Source organism: Balaenoptera physalus, assembly GCF_965194825.1.
Source record: "Balaenoptera physalus genome assembly, chromosome: 14".
In the NCBI taxonomy this organism is placed as follows: domain Eukaryota; kingdom Metazoa; phylum Chordata; class Mammalia; order Artiodactyla; family Balaenopteridae; genus Balaenoptera; species Balaenoptera physalus.
This window is the reverse complement of record NC_138893.1, coordinates 61557827-61582723: the sequence shown is the minus strand read 5'-3', so window position 1 is coordinate 61582723 and position 24897 is coordinate 61557827. Positions and strand designations below refer to the sequence as shown.

The 24897-nt window shown below is 39.9% G+C and overlaps 1 protein-coding gene across 1 annotated transcript in view; it reads left to right on the top strand.

Annotated features, from left to right (window-relative positions):
• Positions 1 to 6802, top strand: part of MINPP1 (multiple inositol-polyphosphate phosphatase 1) — a 56814-nt gene extending 50012 nt beyond the window's left edge. Inside the window, exon 5 of the mRNA XM_082423787.1 lies at positions 5954 to 6802. Coding sequence (XP_082279913.1) covers positions 5954 to 6062 — 109 coding nt within the window. The 3' untranslated portion in view covers positions 6063 to 6802. The remainder of the gene's footprint in view (positions 1 to 5953) is intronic.
• Positions 6803 to 24897: the final 18095 nt, after the last annotated feature.

The window sequence follows — 24897 nt, the reverse complement described above, 5'->3', positions numbered from 1 at the left end:
TTCCTGAGGCCATTGCCCCCTGTTCCCTGGCCTGCCAAGGCCTACTGCTTTCTCTTAGGCCATGTCTCCTGGAAGTGGCTGTACAGCAGTTTTTTTCATCCTTTGAAATCCCAGTAAATCATTAATTTCCTATCTCATTTGGAACATATTTAATCCCCATTAAATTTCAGAAGTTAGAGGCCCAGCCGTGTATGCCCACTTCCTGGCCAGGAGCATCAGCCCCTCTCACTGCTTCATGTTACTCTTCTGTTTCTGGTTCATGGAATATGTAATCTTTTTTCGAGGCCCCTCATATCTTTTCTTTATTTTGATTTTTGTATTTTATTTATTACTATTTGAGCAGAAGAGGTATGTCAAAGTGTGGACTTACTGAGTCATTTTGACCAGAAATCCAGTTATATACCTATTTTTAATATTGGTAGCTACTTCCTGGGAATTCCCTGGCGGTCCAGGGGTTAGGAGTCCATGTTCTCACTGTTGAGGGCCCTGGTTCAATCCCTGGTTGGGGAAGTAAAATCCCACAAGCCGTGCGGTGCAGCCAAAAAAAAAAAAATAATATATATATATATATATATATATATATATATATATACTGAACAATTATATATATATGGAAAATACATATATATTGGACAGTTATTGAACTTCTCTGAACCTCAGTTGATTCATATGTAAAACAAGGCTATTGGACCAAGGTCCTTAAAGTCCATTCCAATTCTAAATTCTGTTGTTTATGTAACCCACAACCTATGATTTGTGTCTGTGTTCAGTCAGCTAATTTGTAGTGTAGGACACTTGAAATACACGTTTTCTGCTTTCTGACTCAGCAGCTGTTTCTGCCATACCTCACAACTATCCTCATTGTAAACACAGCAGACAATCAAGAAATCAAATCCATAGCATGCCACACCCACCCAGCCCAGTCTTCTAACTAGAAAGTTGGGGATTTCTCCAGTTTTTCTTATACCGCCTTCTGGAATTCCAAACAGAAGATCTGATAAGGTTTCAAAAGTGGAATCTGTGTGATACAAAAGTTGATTCTTTTTTTTTTTGGCCGTGCCGCTTGGCCTGCAGGATCTTAGTTCCCCTTATTTACCTGACCAGGGATTGAACCCAGGCCCCAGCAGTGAAAGAACCCAGTCATAACCACTGGACCAAGAGGGAATTACCCAGAGTTGATTCTTATGCAAAGAGCAAAGGGCAACAATTGAGAAAGAAGCTTTTTTGCATAGTTATTATAATCTCAGAAAACTGGGATCAGTCATCAGTGTAAGCAACATGCCTGATGCAGAACTGGAAGAGATAACGATCAGGGGGTGGTTCTTAGATGGTAAAAACAGTTACAGTGACCACATCATCAAGGAAGTAGGGCCTGGCAAAAAAAAAAAAAAAAATTACCTGTTGCTTTTTATTTACTAACTAACCCAACTAAAGAGATGGTTTTTAAAAAGCCACAAAACCTGAAACTTTCAGGAAACTGATAACATTTTTTTTAGCCAATTAAAGAAATTCAGGCTCCTCTTCTGATATGCTAACAGCTAGTTTATAGAGTAATTTACAACACCAGTCTATGGACTATAGGAAGGCTCTATTGTGTTTGAGAACAAAACAAAAGCACTAGACTGAAGTACAGTCTTGTGGTCTAGTGTTATCTCTGCAACTCACTAGGTATGTGACTTGACGAGGATCACTTACCTTCTTCACATCTCACCTTTTTATTCGCATCTGGAAAATGAAGAGTGTTCCAGAGAGAGTATGTTAGTGATAGAACAAGCAAGAAAACACTTAGATCATGAGGTCTGGAGAGGTTTTTTTTTTCGCTCTTTGAATTCTATTCTTTGTTTTTAAACACAAAGTGTCCTAGTTGGTTGAATTAGTTCAATTTCAAACCTCCAAAGTTAAAATATAAGCATGTTAATATAAGTTGATTTAATTTTTAAAGATCGCGGGGATAGGTGAGTAGGAAATTTAAGGAGCAGCTCAAAAGAATCAAGCCCTGTGATGATTTAGAGAAGTCTGTGCTGAGCTCTCCACTGAGCCTCTAGCTCCATTTGGGGACCTGCGTTGGGATTGGCCTGGAAAGGAAGTTGTCTGGTGGAGCTTCTTTTTCTTGTCTCTAGAACTTGGCCTCACCTCAGCTCATGACACTTGAGTAGATTATTATTGCTCTAGGCTAGTCCCGTATGAAAATCTTCTTGCTTATGATGCAAAGCAGGCAAATCACTTCCCAAAGCAAACAAGTACAGGCTATCTACCTGAATCTCTTCTGGCTGGTGCAAGCCACTTTTTCTCCAATTGAGAGCAAAAGCTAATTAGCTAATTTTCTATTTGGGGCCAAATGACAGTCCAGTGACAGAAATGTGAGGTTCGTAGTAACTCGGAAGTGAGGGAGAAGTAGTGAGGCTTTTGTGCCTTGAGTTAAAATCTAAAGATGCTTTGTGAGAGCAGAACCCACTGGGGTCAGCAGGACCACCGCTTTTGACCCCAGTGCTGAAAAAAGTGAAACTAGGAAAAACAACCAAAAACATCGCCTTTCTTGATATCCTCTGTTATTTGCCAGCTCTGGAAGCTTAAACCTGTCTTCTGCTCCCTCTCCTACCCTCTTTCATACCCTGCCCTCAGGATACGTGAGGGTGGAGGGCAAAGCCATTAACATGAAGGGAAGGAGTTAAGTGCTGAGAAAGAAGAGGGCAGGTTTGAGGTGCACTGGGTCTAGGGCTTGAATCCTTTTTGTGGTTGTCATTGACTTCTAAGCTGGGGTGGATGAGTTTCAGCATCTGGAACAAGCGCCCAGCACGTAATAGCGGTTCAACAAAGTAATTGTTGAATGAACTGAACAAGTTAAGTTCTGAGCCAGGTGTGGTTGTTGCTCTTGACTCTTTCTTCTGACATTTTCTCTCCCTCTGATGGGCTTATCTAGGCCAGGAGTCCTGGGGCTGCAGTGTATTTTTATCAGTAGTTGTTATTTTACATCAGGAATCTTGCTGACAAAAAAACAATGCTCGTTGCAATAAAACTGTCACCATGAAATATCACCATACATAATTCAAACATTCCTGACAGTTGTTCTTAGCGCGTAAAGTACGTAAACAAATCATATAGTCAACTATTAGGCAAATAATGTAATGATAGAACACGAGAATTTCTTTAAACACAGTATTTCAAGTTACTCTATTTTTGTCTGGAGTACAGATCTGAAATGGTACAAATTGTACTCAAATACTGAACCATGAATTAATCGGATAGAATGAAACATAAAAAAAAAATTCTGACTTAAGTTTCCATTCATTACTCCAACCTGCTGAGAAAGCTTGGACCAAGTGAGCGCTAGGTGAGGGACGCATGATCTCTTCAATGTGTTGCTTCTTTGCTGACTTGCTGTTTCTTCCCGAATCCCCTTTTCTATGCTGTTAGAGCAGTCAGATCCAGAGAAACTTGGGTATGGGCTTTGGGAGGAAAGGGCTGCAGGAGCTCCTCTGCTCTTAGGCCCTAGGCCTGCCTCTAGCCATGTGAAAGGGGTCCTCCCCAGGGGCCAGCTCAGCTTACTCTAGTCTGCATGGGGGTTTAGGCCAAAGTCTTATAACATGCATTTTCCTGGCCTGTCTTTTGTGCGTTTTGTTTGTTTGTTTCCTTCAAGAACCTAAGGTGGGAAGGAGGTCAAGGGGAAGGAAGGGGAAGAAGAGAGGCATTTAAAATCCTGAGTCCCTGCCATCCCTTCCTCTCTTTGTAATCTCTGCTCCTTTTAAGTATGATTTGCGTTATTCATGGAAATCAGCCTAGAGGAAGCTGTGGTCAGAAGCTGAAACGTTGTCCACCTGCGTGCCAACATACTGTTCCATTGATTTCAGTCATTCTGACAGACAAGAAAGGACTAACAGATTGTGTGCTTACCGTGCTAGGCCTTGAACTAAAGCACTCACCTGCAGTCTCACTGATCCTCACAAGAATCTATGAGCTAGATAACTGTTATCATTTCTCTTTCGTAGATGAAAAAAACGAGGCTCAGAAGTACCTTGTCCAAGGTCAGGACGTGCTAGGTCTGGGAGACAAATTCCAGCAGTCTGACTCTGCAGCCAGTGTTCTTACCTATTTTTTTTTTTTTAATTTATTTTTGTTTTTGGCTGCGTGGGTCTTCGTTTCTGTGCAAGGGCTTTCTCTAGTTGCGGCAAGCGGGGGGCCACTCTTCATCGCGGTGCGCGGGCCTCTCACTATCGCGGCCTCTCTTGTTGTGGAGCACAGGCTCCAGACACGCAGGCTCAGTAGTTGTGGCTCACGGGCCTAGTTGCTCTACGGCCTGTGGGATCTTCCCAGACTAGGGCTCGAACCCGTGTCCCCAGCATTGGCAGGCAGACTCTCAACCACTGCGCCACCAGGGAAGCCCAGTGTTCTTACCTATTATATGTGTCTCCCTCCTCCACCACACATACTGAGGACAGCTGACAGTGTGCTCACGCTGGCCCAGACTAGGAAGAGTTCGCTTCTCGTTCTCAAGATGCTGCCTGCAGCGCGTGGTTGGTGTCTGGGACTCCACCGTTAGACAGACTTCCTTGTGACCTAAAGCTTTGTCCGATACACGAAGTGACACACCAAACTGCATCAGTCATTTCCTCAGCATGAAAGACTAAATTAGATGTTTTCCTCAGTGGATTGTTTATAGCTTTGTGCTTCTGCCAAAGAAGAGTTGCCATTTGAGTCTAGTCATTATTTGTCTTAATAGGAATTATCTAAATTTGAATTTGTCTGTCATTCCTAAAACACTTATTGACTAGTATAAATAGCTACCTTTTATAGCATTTACATATCATTTTGGAAAGGGCATCAACCCATCGTTATTCTTATCTGGAATATTTCAGCAAAAGAGCTAAAGGACCTGGATGTGGTCGGACGACTCAGAACCAGAGGGAATGGGTTTATTTCTGTTCTCAATGAAGTTGTGCTTTGTTGGCACTAAATATGAGTATCAGTTCATGATGATGAGCAGGTCAGCCAAGGGACAAGAGCACTGTATTTCTTTTCAGTAATCTAATTGGGTGCCTTTGGAAGTCACCGGTCTGTCCACAAAGGAGGAATGACATAAAGAAGCCCTGTATTCACCACAATTATAATTCATTTTTTAAAAATCTCTGGAATATATTCAAGGAAATATTTTAAGGAACAACGTCCTTATCTGCCAAGCACACGTATCTTTAGCATATAAAATGACTTCATTTTTCATGCAAAATTGGCTTTTTAAAATTACTGGCTTGAACTTTGCTGAGCTAGAAAGGTGAGGCTAAACTTTGCTTTACTCCTCCCTCCTGCCACTGCAGATACTTATGAATGTTAACTAAATCTGATTCATTCTCAGATGTTCCATTCAAGGTAATTGTGCAACAACACAACTTAAAACTATGTCAAAGGCGACAGCAAAATAGGATCGTTTAGAAAAAGTGTAATCGTTAGGGTTGTTCTCAAGCTAAATAGTAACGGTTTTCTTGTCCATGTCTAGATAGGTTAGTTTCTTTATTATTATTATTATTACATTAATGCTTTATTTTTGCTGTTGTTGCAAAAATACCCTTAGAAAACTAAGATATTAAAGTCTTGTAAAATGGTTAATGGACACGTCTAATTACTGTATTTCATAAGATTTTTAAAATGCGGAAATTTAGTAGACACATTTTGTATTGTGAATATATATTTAGCTGATGAACTCTAACAGTTCAAATAGAATCATTTACAGCTTACTGAATAAATAAAAGTACCTCCGCAAAGACTCACATGCCATAGATAGGTTAGTTTCTAGTATCCATTTTCTGATGACGTTTTTCAAAAACAGCCAGGAGATCCATTGTCTTCCAGTCAGTAATCTCATACGTGTTTTAGCAGAGTTTATATAAATCGGATGCCCAGGATTTGGGCTTCAAATTTGGGCATTCACCGAGAATTTACTGAGGCTCCACTTTCATGCTAGGCACTGGGAAAATGACATCTCAGGAAACTCATGGCCTTCTGAGGGAGACAGACCCTTAAGAAGATCATTGCGGTGCCCTGTACAAGTGCTGAGGAGACACATGGAATGATCAGCTCTTCCTGGGCGGATCAGAGAAGCTTCCTCAATGAGGTAAGCTCTGAGCTGAGTCAGGAAGGCTAAGTAGCACTCACATGGCGAGAAGGGGCAGACAGGTGCCAAGTCTCAGCATGGTGAAGAGCTGTGTTTTGGGAACTGCAAAGGCATGTCCATTAATCTCACATTATAGAACTCTAGCTTGATTTAGCTCTGGACAAAACAGTTGTAACAATTACTGGTTTTCTTGAGAAGTATGAAAACAGGGCCTTCGTATTTGAACATGTCTAGCTTCAAATCCTGATTCTACCATGTACCAGCTATAATCTTGAGGACATTACTGTCTCTCTCTGAGCATCAGTGTCTTTATTTGTAAAATTAGCATACTTACTTTGTGTATTTTTTAAAGGGTTATGAGAGACAGCACAGGTAAAGACCTATAACAAGGAGGATTGCCAGATCTGGCAAATAGTAATACAGGACACCCAGTTAAATTAGAATTTCATAAAGCAACAGATAATTTTTTTTGTATAACTATGTTCCAAACATTGCATGGGGCACACTTACACTAAATAATTATATGTTGTTTATCTGAAATTCACACTTAATGGGGCATCCTGGATTGTTTATCTAATAATAAACTCTAATAATAAGTGAACTGTAACTCAATAAGTTATTGGCATAAAAGGTGTTTTTTATGCTGCGAAGCACTGACTTGGAGGAAACAGGAGGTTTGAAATAAAATGATAGACTCTACATAGTATGTAGATGTGGATGCATATATGTGGAGCCAGGGGGAATAGTGCGCAAGGTGGAGGGTTTTGGTTAACATCAGGAATCCAAAAGCTTCTCCAGGATCGGCGAACATATTCTCTTAAGAAAAAAAAATTTAAGTTGGTTAACCACCACCACCACAACAAAATCAACAAATTCATGAAAACCGCTTCATTAAAGGCCATGCCAGGGCCTCCCTGGTGGCGCAGTGGTTAAGAATCCGCCTGCCAATGCAGGGGACACGGGTTCGAGCCCTGGTCCGGGAAGATCCCACATGCCGCGGAGCAACTAAGCCCGTGCGCCACAGCTACTGAGCCTGTGCTGTAGAGCCCGCGAGCCACAGCTACTGAGCCCGTGTGTCACAACTACTGAAGCTCGTGCGCCTAGAGCCCGTGCTCCGCAACAGGAGAAGCCACCACAATGAGAAGCCCCCGCTCGCTGCAACTACAGAAAGCCCGCGCACAGCAGCGAAGACCCAGAGCAGCCAAAAATAAATAAATTAAATAAATTAATTAAAAAAAAGAAAAAAGGCCATGCCAACAGGATCTGAGTTTTGGCACTTTACAACTTCAGGCTTTTCAGCAGACTGGAATGGTAGAGATGTTGCCCTTTTTTCAAGGCATAAAGATAGCTTTGGGGCCCTTAATGTGTCAGACTCAACACTTTTTCTCTTCTCTCTCCTAATACAACTGCCAGGTCTCAAAGTCCTTGGCTACTGGGCGGGTGGTACACACTGGACGAGCTAAAAGGTCACAGCGTCTAGCACTTACAGAGCACTTAGTTGGTGTCAGGAACTTTGGAGGGGAATTCAAAAAGGGATAATTCCCCTGCCCTCCAGGAGTCTGTAATTCTATTGTGTCTGGAAAAGAAAAGAAAATTACGAAACTGAATTTCCTCCTGTAACATGTGTTCTGTGACGGCCAAGTGGGCTTTACCAGTGTATCCCCAGAGCTGAGGATGGCACCTGACAAACAGTAGAGGCCCCATAAACATTTGGTGAATAAATGAATCAGTGTGGGCTGGATTCACTAAAGAAGGTTTAATGGAGTAGTTTAGTCAGAAGTGGGCCTTAGAGGAAGAAGATCTGGCTGAGCAGAAAATCATTTGCACCATCACCACAGCAGCTGCCATTTACTATGAACCCGGCACTGAGCGAAGGACTTTATGGGAATTCTGTTCACATGTTTCCAATAGCCCTTAAAAGTTTAGGTCTGCATGGCCCCAAAGCCCATTTTGCTTCTGCAGATCAGCTTGAATGTTACCTCTTCAGGGAGACTGACCCTGACCATGCTGTCCAAAAGCATTCCTTCCTATTACTCTCTATCTCAGCCCTTTCAGAGCACTGGCGACACTTCATGTGAATCTATTCAATATTTTTGGTATATCTTTCTACAGTCTCTGAGGACAGGGGCTGCGTCTGTTTTATCACTGCTCTGTTCCTTGCGCCTGCCAGCCAATTCATTCCCTGGCACTTGGTAGACACCCAATAAATATTTATTGAACAAGTACATTTGTCTGCACAGAATCATCTCCTCAGTTTAAACAAACAAACAAACACCTCCAAAAAACTAAGAACAAAAAACATAGCTGACAGGGACTCCAGAGTCTCCGGGTCCAAATGTCCAGGGATGGGCCAAGGCATCTATTTCTTTTCTTTTTCAAAAAAATTCTGTATGTGAACCTGATGCACAGCTAAAGATGAGCGCTCTAGTGAGGGCAGGACACTCTAAGAAAACTGTATGAATTCATGTTAAAATCTGATGGATAAAATTTCCTCCATGCAATCTTTCAAATAAAGCTTCATAGAACTTTCTCTACTCTAAGAAGCACATTGGGCATTACCTTTGGTTCAATATAAACTTGTTTCATACCTAATCACATCCATCCTGTTCTCTCCAACTGTACAAGTGAGAAGATACCAGCATAAGCAACAAATACATTTAAATTAAAATGTATTCTCCATGACTCTTAAACATGAAAAGATGGTCAAGCTCATTCAAAATAAGAGACATGAAAATTATACTGATATCACTTTTCATCTATCAGATGGCAAAAATGCAAAAGTTTGACATTTTATTGGCAGGGCTACAGGGAGACAGCCATTCTGATACATTGCCGGGAGAATGCAAAATAACCCAGTGAGGGAAGTTTGTCAATATCTGCAATACTATATATGCAAATACCCTTTGTCCCAGTCTAGGAATCTATCCCAAAGGTATACTGACAAAATATAATGACATACATTCAAGATTTTCATTATAACAGCAAAAGAGAAGAAGCAGCACAAATGTCTATCGGTAGGGGGTTGGTTGAATAAACTGTGGTACATACATATGATGGTCTTTGCAGCCATGAAAAAAAAGATGGGTAAGCTGTCTACACACTGGTATGGAGTAATCCCCAGGGTATTTTTTTAAAGTGGAAAAAAACACAGTGCAGCACAGTTTTTATAGTGTGATACTTTGTGTGTAAAACAGGAAGAGAAATAGGAATATCTGTAAGTGTTTGTTTGTATTTTTTTTTAAATGATGAAAGGATAACTCAAAAACTAATCAAATAATTAGCTATGAGGAAGGGAAACTAGACTTTTCTAAACATACCCCATTTAAAATTTTTATTTGTGACTAGGTAAATGTTATAATTAAAAAACAAGATTAAGTCAGAAAGAAAAATACATGATCTCTAAAATTAAAAAACATACACAGACAAAAGAAAACCTAATTGGATATCAAGGTGGTGACATATTTACTCTAAGAAGAATTATTTCACATTAATAATTTTCACAGTCTTTCACAATATTTTAGGAAATATTCTAAGGGCAAAAAGAACTTCAAAGAAACTTAAATTATATTCAGTAGCCCCATTGTTAGTGGTTATATTGGTTTCTCTAAAACACACATATTTAATAGCTCTGTCTACTGAGGCCTAAGAATAATGACAACCCAGTAGTAAAGACTAGATTGTGTTCTCCAAATGCCATCTCCCACTAGAAGGAGCCAGGGCACATTGGAGAAATGGCTGATTCCTGGTCTGGGGCAGGAATGTACAAGATGAGCCTGACATATTTTTTGTGCCCAAAGCAAGGAAGTTCTCAAAGACCAATAGGGTCATGTCAAAAGGACTGGAGCCAACCTACAGGGGCTTTTAACTGGCAGGAGATGAGACAGTTTGGGCACCAAAAAGAATAACTGTAATTGATTGAAACACATTGAACGTAGAAAATTTGAGTTCATAATGATACTTTTAAAAATTCAAAAATGAAAAAAAAATTCACCATTGAAGGTAGTCGGCACACTAACACCATACTTTGAAAACTGGTCATTAAAAAGAAAGAATTAGACATTTACCTTGCCTTGTACCAACTGCAGTCTTATTTGCAGAGTTACCACGCAAGCCTGGGACTGCCCACTTTTGGAATTCTTCTACATGCAAGAAAAACCCTTCTATGTTTAACTCCCTTTATGGGGGTTTCTGTTATGTACAACCACACGTGATCATAACTGATACAACATATATAAATGAAACTCTACATTTTCTTGACTATTGAGGTTGCTTTCTTCCCAAATGGCTAGAACTCCTTCAATCCTTGCTCACTGTACAGTTCCCTCTGTCAGTCCCTTCTTTGAAATAATAATTATAGATCAGGGATGTATAATTTCAGCTCAGAAGAGGAACTGGACAGACTCTTGGTCCACAACAATAAAACAGACACAATGTCCATGGCAGCCTTTCCATGCTGAATGTATCCAGAAGAGAAATAAAAAATATTTTTAGGATGATGAGAAGAGAAAGATGGTAACGAGAATTTTGTGAAATAGTGACTCGCGTAAAAGTAGATGAAAGACCAAACTCTAGTAGCCATGCTTTGAAAGGACCTGGGGTATCAACTTCAGATTCCACTTAATCAAAAGGCTCTGGGTCAGTCCTAGGGTAGAGGATTTCACTTATTTTATCTGATTTAATCACCACTGATGTAATCTCAGGTCTATATTTTAGCCATGAGTTTCCCCCTCCTTCATCAAACTCTTATCAATTATAAATAAATGTCAACACTTACCATTTTTTTTTTTTTTATCTTCAGTCTTCTCTGGAAGTGCTAATGAATAGTTAATGTAGCCAGAAGCAAAACAAGAGAAACCTGTTGGTAGTAGAAGGAATAATGGAACTCCAAAGGTGGCTATGTTCTAATTCCTAAAACCTATTAGGTCATATGGCAAAGGGGAATTAAGGTAGCAGATAGAATTAAGGTTACTAACAAACTGACCTTAAGAGAGAGAGTGTATCCTGGATTATCCAGGTGGGCCCAATATAATCACATGTGTTCTTAAATGTGGAAGAGGAAGGCAGAAGGGAAGGTCAGAGTGATGCAACGTGATGAGAACTCGGCCAACTGTTGTTAGCTTTGAAGATGGAAGGGGGCCATGTTCCGAGGGATACGGGCGGCCTTGAGAACCTGGAAAGAGCAGGAAAACAGATTCTCCCTTAGAGCCCCCAGAAGGGACTGCAGCCCTCGTGACACCTTGATTTATTCCGGTGAAACCCATTTCAGACTTCCAGCCTCCAGAACTGTAAGATAATAAATTTGAGTGGTTTTAAGCCATCAAGTTTGTGCTAATTTGTTATAGCAGCAATAGCAAACTAATATACCTGTTTGTGGTCACAAACTGAAAACAAAAATCACTACAAATGATCCAGCAGATTGGGTGCCTCAAAAGTGTGATGACAGAGGAGTTCAGAGCAGTCAATCTGATGGTGGCCTGGTCTTTACTGAACCTGATTGTGAAGATATAATGTGCACTAGCTGGTAACAGCATTGGTGAAAGGTCATTCATTCTTGGCAGAGGACAGAGGGAAAAGGCAAGCAGGTCAAAGGAGTCTAAGAAGCTATTAGAGATACTGGGTATAACTTGAGTCCTAGATCCAGGACTTGCTTTGACAAGGAATTACTGTAATAGCTCAAACTTTGACACCCTTTCTACAGCCCACCTTCCTGTCTATGACTTCATCTCTACATGAGAGGTAAAGAAAATGTCTCATTTTATGCCTATAGTTTTCCCTCTGTAGGTCAGTTGTTTCTCCTGTATGTAGGGCACTTCAAAATTTTTTGAAACTAAAAGAAAATTTAAACAATATGTCTAGGTGTTCATTTTTTTCTTACTTTTCATGTTCGGGTATATGATGGGCTCTTGAATTCCACGAACTGTGATACATCTTCATATCAGCAAAGTTTTCTATTGTTAATTTGTTGCTTATGTTTATTCTGGCTTATATTTTAGGAATAATTATTATCTTGAATCTCTAGTCTCTGCCGTACATATTTTCACTCTCAGTTTTTTCTTTTTTCTTTTTTTTTTTTTTTTTTTGACCGCACCACGCGGCACATGGAACTTCCCGGACCAGAGATCAAACCCGTGCCTCCTGCATTGGAAGCACGGAGTCTTAACCACTGGACCAGCAGGGAAGTTCTCAGTTTTTTCTTGTTCCCTTTTTGTTTTTTTTAAACTTGAGTAACCTTCTCTACTCCACTTCCTCCCACATACATGCCTTCCTCTCAGAAACACTGTCCCCAGTGTCCCAAGAGCCACAGAGTTAAGATAACAGATATTCAGGGGGATAGCACTGCTAATGGGTCATTCTGAAGTTAACAGTGCAACATTCACATTTGCGCATGGTGAGGAAAACAAATGCCATAGAGTGAAGCTTGATTAATAGTTATAAAATCAAGGAGTTGAGAGCACACACTGAGAATGAATACTGAATTTCCAGCCAGTAGATCTTTTAGGTAGAAAACAATGAACAAATAAACAGATGAAAATCAAACCATTCATAAAAAAAATTGGTTATCTCTGTTTTTTCTTATGCTTCTTTCTTCTCAAGCTCATTCTCCAAATCACTGCTTCAGTTTTCTTTCCTGTCAATGTGTGACTAATTCTGTGATTGTATTTATAACTTTTTTTTTTACAATAATCCCGTCCTCTCATACAGCTTTTGATTTCTGATTCCATCTCAGCTAGCTCCTTTTTTAATCTGTTTATTTTCTTACCCATAGTTCATCTTTTATTTCAAACATCCATATTTTCCTAAATCTTATTCAGGGTACAAACCTGATGTTTTCTAAAATTAGGTTTCCTGTAGGAATATTTTCCGAACACATGTTATTCGGAAAACCTCAAGTGCCAAATTCTCTGTCATTTATGTTACGAAATGTTTCGTAGGCTCCCGCTACCACATTTTAAGTATTGATTATCCTTGAAAAAGGAGAACTGTATTCAGCTCTGGTGAATGCCTGTAAACATGGGGCAATGGTCAGTGTTAGAATCCTCTGGCTGCATCTTAGACTGGAGGACGGTATGGGCAAACCACCTAGCCCATCTTTCTGTTAGCTTGCTGATTCCATTTTATTCTGAATCTGTTCACTCTAAGGGATAAATCCCCTGGCCCTTACAAGATAGGGCTTCCAATCTTCAAAACTGATCCCCCCACCCTCGGGGGGCAATCATCTCTAGCAGTCTGTAGTTCTGCCCATATTCACCATCCCACGTTTCCCTACTTAGAGCCCCTCGGTTATGTCCCCGGGCTTCTCATTCCAGGCTTCCTTCCATAAACGTTCTTCCTGACATCTGACAGATGGCTGGGCAGCATTTCTAGTTCGTAATGCCACTGTAACTTTTTCATCTCCTCTCTTTGGGTTTGTGAGTATTTTATTGATAATAGGAAACAGGAGAAGGATAATCAGTATTGCTTGGCTTCTGCTCTCTGGAAGCTTTGGTTGAGAATCAATGGAGACTTTCCTGCTGGGCTTTCAGAAACTTTCCCCACTTTCTAATTTGCCTTGTCTCCCAAATAGGAATCCTGTGCTTCAGATCTCCTGGTTTCTTCCCCTCCTCTCTGAAACACCACCCTTATTCGTAGCCACCCTCTTCATAGTAGTTTCCTAAGATGGGCTCCCGCAAAGCTGACTCCAAGATGGAGCTTAGGGTGCAGGGGGTTACTAAAGAGAGCTTGAGATCAACACCTATGGAAGGGACACAGGGAAGCAGGATTAAGCAGAAGTTGAACTAAGACGCAGTCCCAACAAAGACCTCAGGAGCTCTGGGGATGGAATGGCCCTTTAGATATCCCACATTGGGGCAAGAGGGGCAGGATTTTATATCCTCAAATGATCATTCTTCAGATGTGGTATGTCCTCGTAGAAGACATGACTTTGGGTGAGGCAGTTTAAATAGGGTTGACAGCTGAAGACATCTTCCAGCAGCACTCCCAGCATCTGAGGGAATAAATCCCTCATTCCTGAAGGGGAATCTGGGTACCGTAGCCTAGGGTCTACCTCAGGCAGTCGTTGGTTAACACAGCAATACTTTGGCCTCTCGAGTCTTAAGGAACCGAATTGAAATAACACGGAGTGCCATCTTTCATTGGGTTGATTTAGGTAAAAGGCACGATTATAGGGGCTTCCCTGGTGGCGCAGTGGTTGAGAATCTGCCTGCTAATGCAGGGGACACAGGTTCGAGCCCTGGTCTGGGAAGATCCCACATGCCGCGGAGCGGCTGGGCCCGTGAGCCACAACTACTGAGCCTGCGCGTCTGGAGCCTGTGCTCCGCAACAAGAGAGGCCGCGACAGTGAGAGGCCCGCGCACCGTGATGAAGAGTGGCCCCCGCTTGCCGCAACTAGAGGAAGCCCTCGCACAGAAACGAAGACCCAACACAGCCAAATAAATAAATAATAATTAAAGGTGCTAATAATTAAAAAAAAAAAAAAAGGCACGATTATAAACTTCTTGCAATCAGTTAGAGTAAGATGACAACCAGATGGCCTTAGATTAGAACCAGAATTGTTTAGAGCACTTCAAGCTAAAAACATTTTAAAAAAAATTTTAAGAGGTATAATTGACATATAATATTATATTTGTTTCAGGTTACAACATATGATTCCATATTTGTATATATTGCAAAATGATCACCACAGTCTAGTTTAACATCTATCACCTTACACAGTTACAAAAAAATTTGTTTCTTCTGATGAGAACTTTAAAGATCTACTCTCATAGCAACTTTCCAATATGCAATACAGTGTTATTAACTATATTTATATTATTATAACTATATATGTTTATATTATTTACTAAAGACATGTTTTATGACAATTGTTAAAGAAACTACAGAATAGTATTAGATAAATATAATCCTCCAGTGGTAAGTAGTTAAAACTAATTAGGAGTTGCCTGTTTTGAGAGAAGACCAAGAATTAATACAAAGACTCGTGGTTTTGCAAAGAGAATTTATGTTGTCTATAATCTCCCCTCCTGTTATACAAGAGCCTGAAAGTAAAATGATCACAAACTTTAAATACCTATGGAAGAGATTTTTGTTTCATTCAACTGTGAAGCAAATCCCCCATTTATGTCCTGTCACCTTACAAGTCAGCAAGGCCACATGAATGGAAACTATGACTTAGTTACTTGGTATATGCTTCCTCAGAGACAGTTAATGACTAGAGATCAAAATAATTCGAATCAGGGATTACAAACCACATGCCTGCAGAAGAATGGGAATGGAATGGCAGTGCCTTTGATTTTTCAAGAGAAGCTAGAAATCCAGATTTCTATGTGAAATTTCCAGATTTTTTAGTGTGGGAAATTAACTCAAACTTTAAAAAAACACCATGTGAGTCAAACAATAAATGTTATAAGGTGAAATCAGCTATGTAGGCTGCCAGACTGTGACCTCTGAGTTCAGCCTTTCTTCAGAATCCTTTTTGGTGAGATTAATGAAAGTTGCGATACAAACAGAATGATGCTGTAGTTTATTATAATAGCATTTCCTTCAAAAACTTTGTTATAATGTTACCTTGGCCCCAGGATATTGTTGATTAAATAGACAAACAACATCAAGAATATCACTAATATGCATTAAGATTATAAGTATATATTCCTTTGTATTTGGCAATGGTTCGGGTGAGTAAAAACCTTTAAGGCTTTTGACCAAAGGCCATTATAAAACTCTTAGAGACCAAAAATCTGGTAACTTTTGCTCTTCAAAGTTAGTACTGACATGGACTCATACTATTTCATATTATCAGTATCTCCTTTTTCCACTGGCAATAACATCTCCCTATTCTTGAGAACCACTCTTCCTTTTTCAGTCATGTGATTCCATTGGGAGCTGCCATGTTTTTGTCTTGTGCTGATTTCCTGTTCACTATTAATTGGTCTAGTCCTGAGTGTCTGACCCAAGGCAGATGAATCAGAGTTCCCTGAGAAAAGGAGTCAGGCCCTCTCTGGTGGCAGGAGCTGGCAGAAGCCGTGTGGAAGAAGCTGGTCTGCAATGAGAGAGAAGAAAGCCTAGCTCACCTGCAGAGAAAAGCAGAGCAGGGGGACTTCCCTCGTGGACAGTGGTAAAGAATCCGCCTTCCAATGCAGGGGACACGGGTTCCATCCCTGGTCAGGGAACTAAGATCCCACATGCCCGGGGCAACTAAGCCTGCGAGCCTCAACTAGAGAGCCTGCATGCCGCAAACAGCAGAGCCCACGCGCTCTGGAGCCTGCACACCACAGCTAGAGAGAAGCCCGCGCGCCGCAACGAAGACTCGACGCAGCCAAAAATAAATAAATAAATAAATTTAAAACAAATAAATGTGCTTTCCTTTAAAAAAAGAAAAGAAAAGCAGAGCAGGTGATGGGGAAAGAGAGAGGGAGTCTTGGCTGCACTTGTGACCCTGGCTCCAGTTGTTCTGAGACCTCGCTGCCTCCCTACACTACCTTCAGTCTGATTGTTCACAAAAAGATGCTCAACAGCACTTGTCACTAGGGAATACAAATCAAAACCACAATGAAATACCTCTTCACAAACACTAAGGGGCTATAATAATAAAAAAGACAGACAATAGCATGTTTACGGGAGAATGCGCAGAAATTGGAACCCACGTTGATGGTGGGATTGTAAAATGGTGCAGCCACTTTGGAAAACAGCTTGGAATTTCCTCAAAAAGTTAAACATAGAGTTATCATATGACCCAGCAATTCCACTCCTAGGTATATAACCAAGAAAATTGGAAATGTATGTCCACACAAAACTTATACATGAACGTTCATAGCAGCATTATTCATAATAGCCCAAAAGTGGAAACAACCCAAATACCTATCAACTGGTGAATTGACAAATAAAATGTGATAAATTCATACAATGGAGTCCTATTCAACTTTGAAAGAAATGCAGTACTTAACCATGCTACGGTGTTTATTAACCTTGAAATCATTATGCTAAGTAAAAGGATCCATTCACAAAAGATCACTGATTATATGAATGCACTTATATGAAATGTTCAGAATAGACATATTCATAGAGAAAGATCCAGAAAGAAGATTAGTGGTAGCTAGAGGCTGGAAGGAGGGGAGAGAGGAGAGTGAATGTTTATGAATATGGAGTTTCTTTTGGGGTGGAAAATATTCTAAAGTATTGTGGCAATAATGGGTTCCATAACTCTGAATATACTAAAAACTACTGAATTGTACACTTTAAAAGGATGAATTTTATGTTATAAGAATTATATCTCAATTAAGCTGTTATAAAAAGCAACTAGGTATAATTGCTTCACAATAATTTTGTCTCTGTTTTTCAGAAAATGACAGTATTTCATTTAACCAGCCTATAAGAAATCTAATAACTAGCAAGAATCAACAAATTCATATAATAACCATCAGCAGTTACAACGTTTATCACATAGAATGAAGAATGTGGTAGATGAAAGGCTGGGAATATAAAAAGGGGCTTAAAAAGATTTAGAAGGTGGGGTTCAGACAAAGTCCCTGTCCCGGGTGTGGTCTGGTTCAGGAAGGAGGCTCTGTGTCAGGGCCACCTCATCCGGCTCTGTACACGGTTCACTGCACAAGGGCACAAAGCTAACGGGGAAAAAGGGTTGAGCTTGGTCTGTTCTCTGCCCCCAAAGCCATGTGCTCTGATGTACCTCAGGGCGTATCTGTCCAGAGAAGGCACCTTTTCCTAATCTTCACAAAGATGCCATGTTTCCTAGTGACTGCCCTCAATAAAGAATATAATAAAGCAAGAGGCAAGTGGTGACAGACACCAAAGAGGGTGGTCACCAAGTTAAGGAAGTCTTCCTGAAAAAAGGTGAGATTGAATTGGACCTTGAGGAAAAGGTCTGATTTGGATACAAAAATAGGTCCGGGGGAGTGAGGGGGACATTGGAGTCATTGAGAGAGGGGATAGAAGCTAAATGAGGCAGCTGGAATGCACAGAGCATAGTCAGGGGAAGTATGGGGCCCCGTCCATCCACTTAGCAAATGCTTACTGAGCACCACTGGGGGCCAGGCAACCCCTGGGGGCCAGGCCCTGCGCTAAGCCCTGGGACCAAAACATAGCTGAGGCACAGCCTCTGACCAAACATCTGCTAGGAGAGGGGAACCAACAGTCACACCACAGTGAGATAAATGCTGACGGTGGAATGTTTAAAAGCTTCTAGGTTCTCTGTAAACAGAGAAAGAGTGATCTAGGTAAGGAGTACTTTTTATTCTGCAGATGGTCAGGAGAAAATCCTGGCCAGTGAGTGCAGCAGGAAAAAAATATAACTGGAAGTGCTTTCCTATGTAAATAAAACTGATTAGGAACTCTGATTGGAACTCTGATGGATGTTAGACCTGGGAAATAGGCTCTCTGAGGCTGATTTATTTTATGGTGATTTAATTGTCCCCAAGCTATTGTCTCAGATCAAATTGGGTATGAAAACACTCTATAAATGGCATGTCCTGTGTTTCATTTTTGCTTGAAGAAGTTGATTTTTTAAAAATTCTTCTTCCAACAAAGATCGTGTGGCCCAGACTCTGAGGTGGAAAAATAGATGGCATCTCTATGCAGGGCTGGAGAATGGCAAAGTAGAAATGTTGAAGAGTCAGAGGAATGAGGAATCTAGCAATGAGTCAATTTTTTTTTTCATTATTTATATCCTGGAAGTTTTCAAAAATAAATTTTAACACGTTATGGAAATGTGTGAGCATATTTAATTCAGCATGAAAGGGAAGGCAAGTGAAGCAAAAATATAGGTGATGAATATGAAAGCTGAATTGATTAAGATGCTTTGGGATGCATGTGGTAAAAACCCATCTAATCTAGTTTTAACCAAAAGGGTGATTGAATGACTCAACTAGGTAAGAAGTCCAGGAGTGTATCTAGCATCAGGTAAGGCTGAATCCAGGAGCTCAGAAAATGTCACTAAGGCTAAGTCTTTTTTTCTCTTGACTCTTTTTTTCCCTTTCTTCTCTAGTCCTGTCTTTTATTGTATTGACTGCATTTCTTTTTTCCACATTTCTCTCTTCTACTGTTTTATATATGTGTGTGCATGTAAGTGGTTACTTTAAAATATTTAAACACATAATTTACTCAGTATCTCTATTCTCCAAGCACAAAAAGACACAACTTACTTTTACTTCTCTCTACACTACTCCTCCCAACTCCCGTGTTACTACTGTCTGAAATTTTGGTTCCAGCTTGTTTTTAAACACATAATTTAAAAAACTTATTCATTTTGATTTAATACTATATTTCTGATGATTTATTTGCTCACTGTGACTTTTTGCACCCTTCCTTTTGATTTACTTTTCTTCTTGCGGGAGTACACCCTAGTATATTTTATTCAAAGAGAATCTTTGGAGAGTAAACTTTCCAAATATTCATATGTCTGAAAATGTCTTTATTTTGTCTTTCCACTTGGATAATAATTTGGCTAGATATAGAATTCTGGGTCCAAAATGATTTTCCTTTAGCACATTGACTGCTGACCTCCAGTGTTGCTGATAATCTCATTCTCATTCCTTCCTTGTATTATTATGTCTTTTCCCTCTGATAGCTTTTAGAATGTTCACTTTATCTTGGATGCTCTGGAATTTTACATGATATACCTAAGAGTGTGTTCTTAATTTATTCTCTTATACCCTTGATGGGAATTTTCTATCTAAGGACTCATTTTTTCCCTACAGTTTTGGGATGTTCTTCCTAGTATCTCTTCAGTATTATCTCTTCACTATTTCTTCTGTTCTCTGCTTCTGACACTCTATTAAATAGGTATTGTAGGGTTTGGATGTGTCCTCTTCTCTTTGAACTCTTCTTTAACATTTTCATTCTCTTTATTCTGGGAGATAAACTTTGTTTGACCTTCCAGTTTACCCATTCATTCTTCAGCAGTAAAGAAGCTGCTATGAAGCTCATTTTTAAATTTTTTATTTCAATAACAATATTTTCATTTTAACATTTCTAGTTGATTCTAGTTCTAGCATGTTCTAGTTTCAAACTTTCTCTTGTTTTATGGATTTTATTCCCATCTAAATTTGTTTCTTTGAGGATTTTGAGAATATCCTCATTGGGGAGCTCCCCCTTCCCACTCCCAGTATTCATTGATACTGAACAATAAAAGTATGTCTATGAGTAGATTAAATTGAAATAAATGTCCCAAGAACTAGAAGCTTCTAAGGGTTGGAGAACCAAGAATATTCTCCTCTCCTCTCTTTCTAGTTTCCATCTTCTCAAAGGATAGCACTTGGGAATGAAATAGAGAGGTTTCTAAAATGAATCTGACCCACTTAGAAATAGTTATAAGAAATTATATTCCTCCAGAGAAGAACTAGGAAGTTATTTTCCTTTTTCTCTTTCCTTTCCAATCTTGATAAAAAGCACAAAGGACACATAAATCAAGATCAAAAGTTTGCAGATGAAATATTATGACAAGGCAGACTAAGACAACAAACATACAGAATCACAATGACCAGTACTCTTGGCATCCACGAGTTTGCAATCTGAAGCTTAAAGAGTGACACAAAACCAGTTACAAGATGTGAGAGTAAATTGTGTCTTTAACATTTGAAATCGGAGATCAATAATCAGCTAAAACTGTAATTTGGATTTGGAAGAGATTTAGCTTCTCCGCCTTAATAATTCTATTTGAAACCTGAACTTTGCTGGGAGGGCTAAGTAATTTGAGTTTCTTAAGGCTACACTGAGAAGCCTTGAGTTTTGCTTAATTGTTTCTCAATATGGAACAAAAAAAACCCATGAAACAACTGGTTTTGATTAGGTGGAGTGAAGATTTAGACCTGCTAATGTGGAAACATTCTATTACAGCCCAATAAAACGAACTGTCACTTAGATAATTTCATCATTGCTAATTATATTTCCCATTTCTCCTTTTGCTCCAAACAGTATTTTACTCTCCAAAGTTCATTTTTCTTACAGTTTGACTTGTTCCTTCTTTCAGAGATAAAACATTTAGGAATAATCATTGATAAATATAAATTTGTCTGACAACTTAGAAATATCATGGAGCAGGATGGAAAACCTCTGAACTATTTAGTTTGCTAGGTGTTTTTTAGCTTATATATTGTTCAAGTAACCTACCTCCTGCGTCACTTTAAAAAAGTAATGCATTTTGCTAACAATAAATTAGCAATTGGCAGTGTTAAATGACAGACTTAAGTAATTTTTGTTTTGTTTCGTTTTGTTTTCTATGTGTCTTTTGCAAGAATTGTTCTTTCATGATGTCATGGAAGAGAAAACAAATTTATCAAGAAGCTTGGAAGCTTGCTTTGAGTTATAACCAGAACCACTATCAAAATATGTTTGTTCACTGGAAAACCTGTTTTACAAGTGGATTTTCATTGTGTTTTGGGGAAACCTTTTGTGCCAAATGAATCAGCAAAAACATTTTCTAAATCCTGTTGGAACCACAACCTGAAGTTACAATGATATTTCAAAATCACATTTTGTTAAGAAATACCTTGTACAGTAAAAATGATGGATGTATGTTAAATATATTTATAATTTCATCTATTTAAATGAACCACTGTGCTATATAAACCTCTGGTCTTAGGCACCAGGTTAGAACACAGCTTTTCAAAAATTTATTTCAAAGCCTGAGAAAATCAAACATACCCATTACTGAAATCCGTCCTTTTAGTCTGTGAAATGAATTGTTTCATTGAAACCTAGTTGTTTCTACCAAATCCCCTTGTTATCCATTGGCTTTAAATGGATAGACAGTTTTAGAATTTTCCAGGAGTGATCACAGAACTGACTCAAGCCTTCTGAATCTGTTGGACTAGTGGTGTTTTGTGGTCTGGCTCACAAACGTTAAGGTTACTCCAGTCTTCACTAGAACCACAAGTCTTGCCCTTGGCAGATTTAAATATTCAATTCAAGTTTTCAAACATGTGCTAGAAGAAGAAGGGAGAAAGGTGATAGGAATAATCTGTGCCCAAGGTCCACAATTACCTCTCACAATACCTTTTTAAAACAGAATGTCCTTCTGATTTTGGCAACGTGCTGGACTGTGCTAATGCCAGATAAAAAACAAACATTCTGGTATCAGATAAATTTCCTAATTACCATTTAGATAGTATAGTCCATATGACTCTCTAAAATATTTGCCTCTCTAAAATGTGTAGGTAGAGAGGGGCCACATTATTTTTAAAACAAATACACAAGCAAACAAATAAATAAATAAACAAGCTATGGGATTACCATGAGAATCTCAATAAGCACTCATGTATGAGCATAGTGCTAGATACTTATTAAGCACATAATAATTGGTTAAATACCAGTCCAGTGCCTTATGCTTTATAGGTGATATCAATTAGCTATTGCTGTATAACAAACTATCTCAAAACTCAGTGGGTTAAAACAGTAACCATTTACTGTTGTTCAGGAGTTTATTAATCATCTGAATGGTTCTTTGGTTGTGGATGGACTCATTCATGTATTTGTAGTCAGCTGTGGTGCGCTTGTAGACAGCTTTTCAGATTTTTGGATGGGCTCATTCATAGGTTTGAGAGTCAGTAGGGTGCTGGTCTAAGATGGACCTGACTGGAATGAATCAACTCTGCTCCATGTGGCCTCCCATCCTTCAGCAGGTTAGCCTGGGCTTGTTCACATGGCAGTCACAGGGCCCCAGGAGATAGATCAGAAGCAGGCAAAGCCATTTGGGGCCTAGGCTTTGAACAGATACATCATTGCTTTGACCAAATTCTGTTGTCAGAATTTTTGCCAGAGCAAATCACAAAGTCAACCTGTATTAAAGAGGTTGGGGAAATATTCTCCACCTTTTGGTGGGAGTGACCATGTTACATTGCAAAGTACATGGATACGTGGAAGGGTGGATAATTGGAGCTAGTTTTGCAATTAGGCTGCTACATAGATTTTCAATTAATGTGAGAGAATATGTGAAAGTAAGGGAGTTCACTTATAAGCTGCTGAATAATGATGTTTGTATTTGGGGTTTCCATTTCCTTTAAATTTTAGGTTTGAAGTTTGGGTTCTTTGATTCTTTGGTGGTGTGCAACAGAAACTGTAGGTAGCAGGACAAAAAAAAAAAGAAAAAAGAAAAGAAAGAAGAAGATATATAGAATATAGGATAGCTCACAGAATCTAAGGATGAGCTTCAGCAAGGACAGGAACCCTGGATCACCTAGAATTTAGAGAGCAAGAATTAATCCATTCAGGGCACTGCCTTGGGTTTCAGATTTCCTGGAGAGAAAGTCCAGTTGGCCTCTGGATTAGCTGCCCAGGCCTTGGTCAGAGGAGGGCCAGATACCTTGATTCTAAAGTCTTACCAAGAGTGCAAGCAAAGAGGCTGGACAGTTCTCCAAGATAAAATGGAATTCACTACCAGATGAAGGGAATTCAGGGCAGGCAAATACAACAGTATCCTCTACAAAGTTTAAACAGCTTAATCCTAGAAAAGCAGATCTGGTAGTGGTTAAATCCCTACTGGTGTGGGCATGGAGGAGTCAGCTGTCATGTCCTTTCTTATCACTCTTCCCAGTAAGTAAAATTTAGAAAGTAGCCAGAGGCAAAGGATGCAGATTATGCAGGGAGGGAAGATAAATTAGAGGTGGCTTTCCTCTACCCATTCAACGACAGGCAACCACTTACTTCTTTAATTTAATTCTTCATCTGCCCTGGCCTGATCAAAGCATAGTCTACAGATAGCAGCCTTTGCTCTGCTTCAAAGAACGTGGGAAATGTATGGCCAAAGAGAGAAGATACTTAGGAGTCGTATTAATTTAGGAATGCTTCTGGCTGCTGGTGACTTTACTCATAGGACACTTATTGTTACTGAGTAGGAAGTCCCAAAGTAGTGGTCCCAGGGTGGGCCCAGAAACTCAGCAGAGTCCTCTAAGGACCCCATCCCAGTGTAGCAGCAGTGTCTCCTCATAGCTACAAGATGGCTGCTGCAGCTCCCAGCATCATGTTCTCACAGGACAGCATCTCTAGCAGAAAGGAGAGAGGAAAGAGAAAAAAAAAAGCTTTTGCTTTGCTTGACTCCCTTTAATTAACACCCTTCAGTGTTATCCTTTAACACCCTTACATCTTATTGTCCAGAACATCACCATCCTTAAACCAGTTACTATAGAAGGGGAAAGAGGTCACCACAACGGGCCTAGACCAATTTTAGTTCAATCTCTCAGGTTGGGCACATTGCCTCCGACATTTATGGTGCCTCCACTCACATTTACTTGGCCTTGTCCCTAATTCCAGCCCCAAAGGGGGTCAGGGCTGGCTTCATGGGACATGGGACCTGTGTAGTTGCACAGGGCCTCTAGTTTAGAAGGGCTTGGTTTAATGCTCTTCTGTTGCTGTCTTGAAATTCTTAATAATTTTTTAACAGAGAACCCAGCCTTTTCATTTTGCACTGGATCCCACAAATTATCTAGCCAGTCCTGGCTGGGGTGGGCATAGGCCTTGACTCAATTCTCCCCGACAGCCCTTGCTGCAAGCAGGCACCCATGGGTGTGCTCAGTCAGCTAGTGGACATGCATAGCTTGGAAGGGTGGTGGGCTAACACCCCCAAACTCTAACTACTGCAGCACAGAAACAGTGGAGAAATGCTCACGCGTCCCATCCTTCAGGGGCATTCTGTACGCTTCTTAGAAGGTCCTGGTGGAATCCACCTCCATTGCCCACAGCAGTGACCTTGATAACATACTCTTCTATTGGCTTTTCTTCTTTCTCTGTCCAGCTCTATTCAGGCCCTCATTCCTAGTCCCTGGAATCACCTTCCAAATAAATACTTGCAC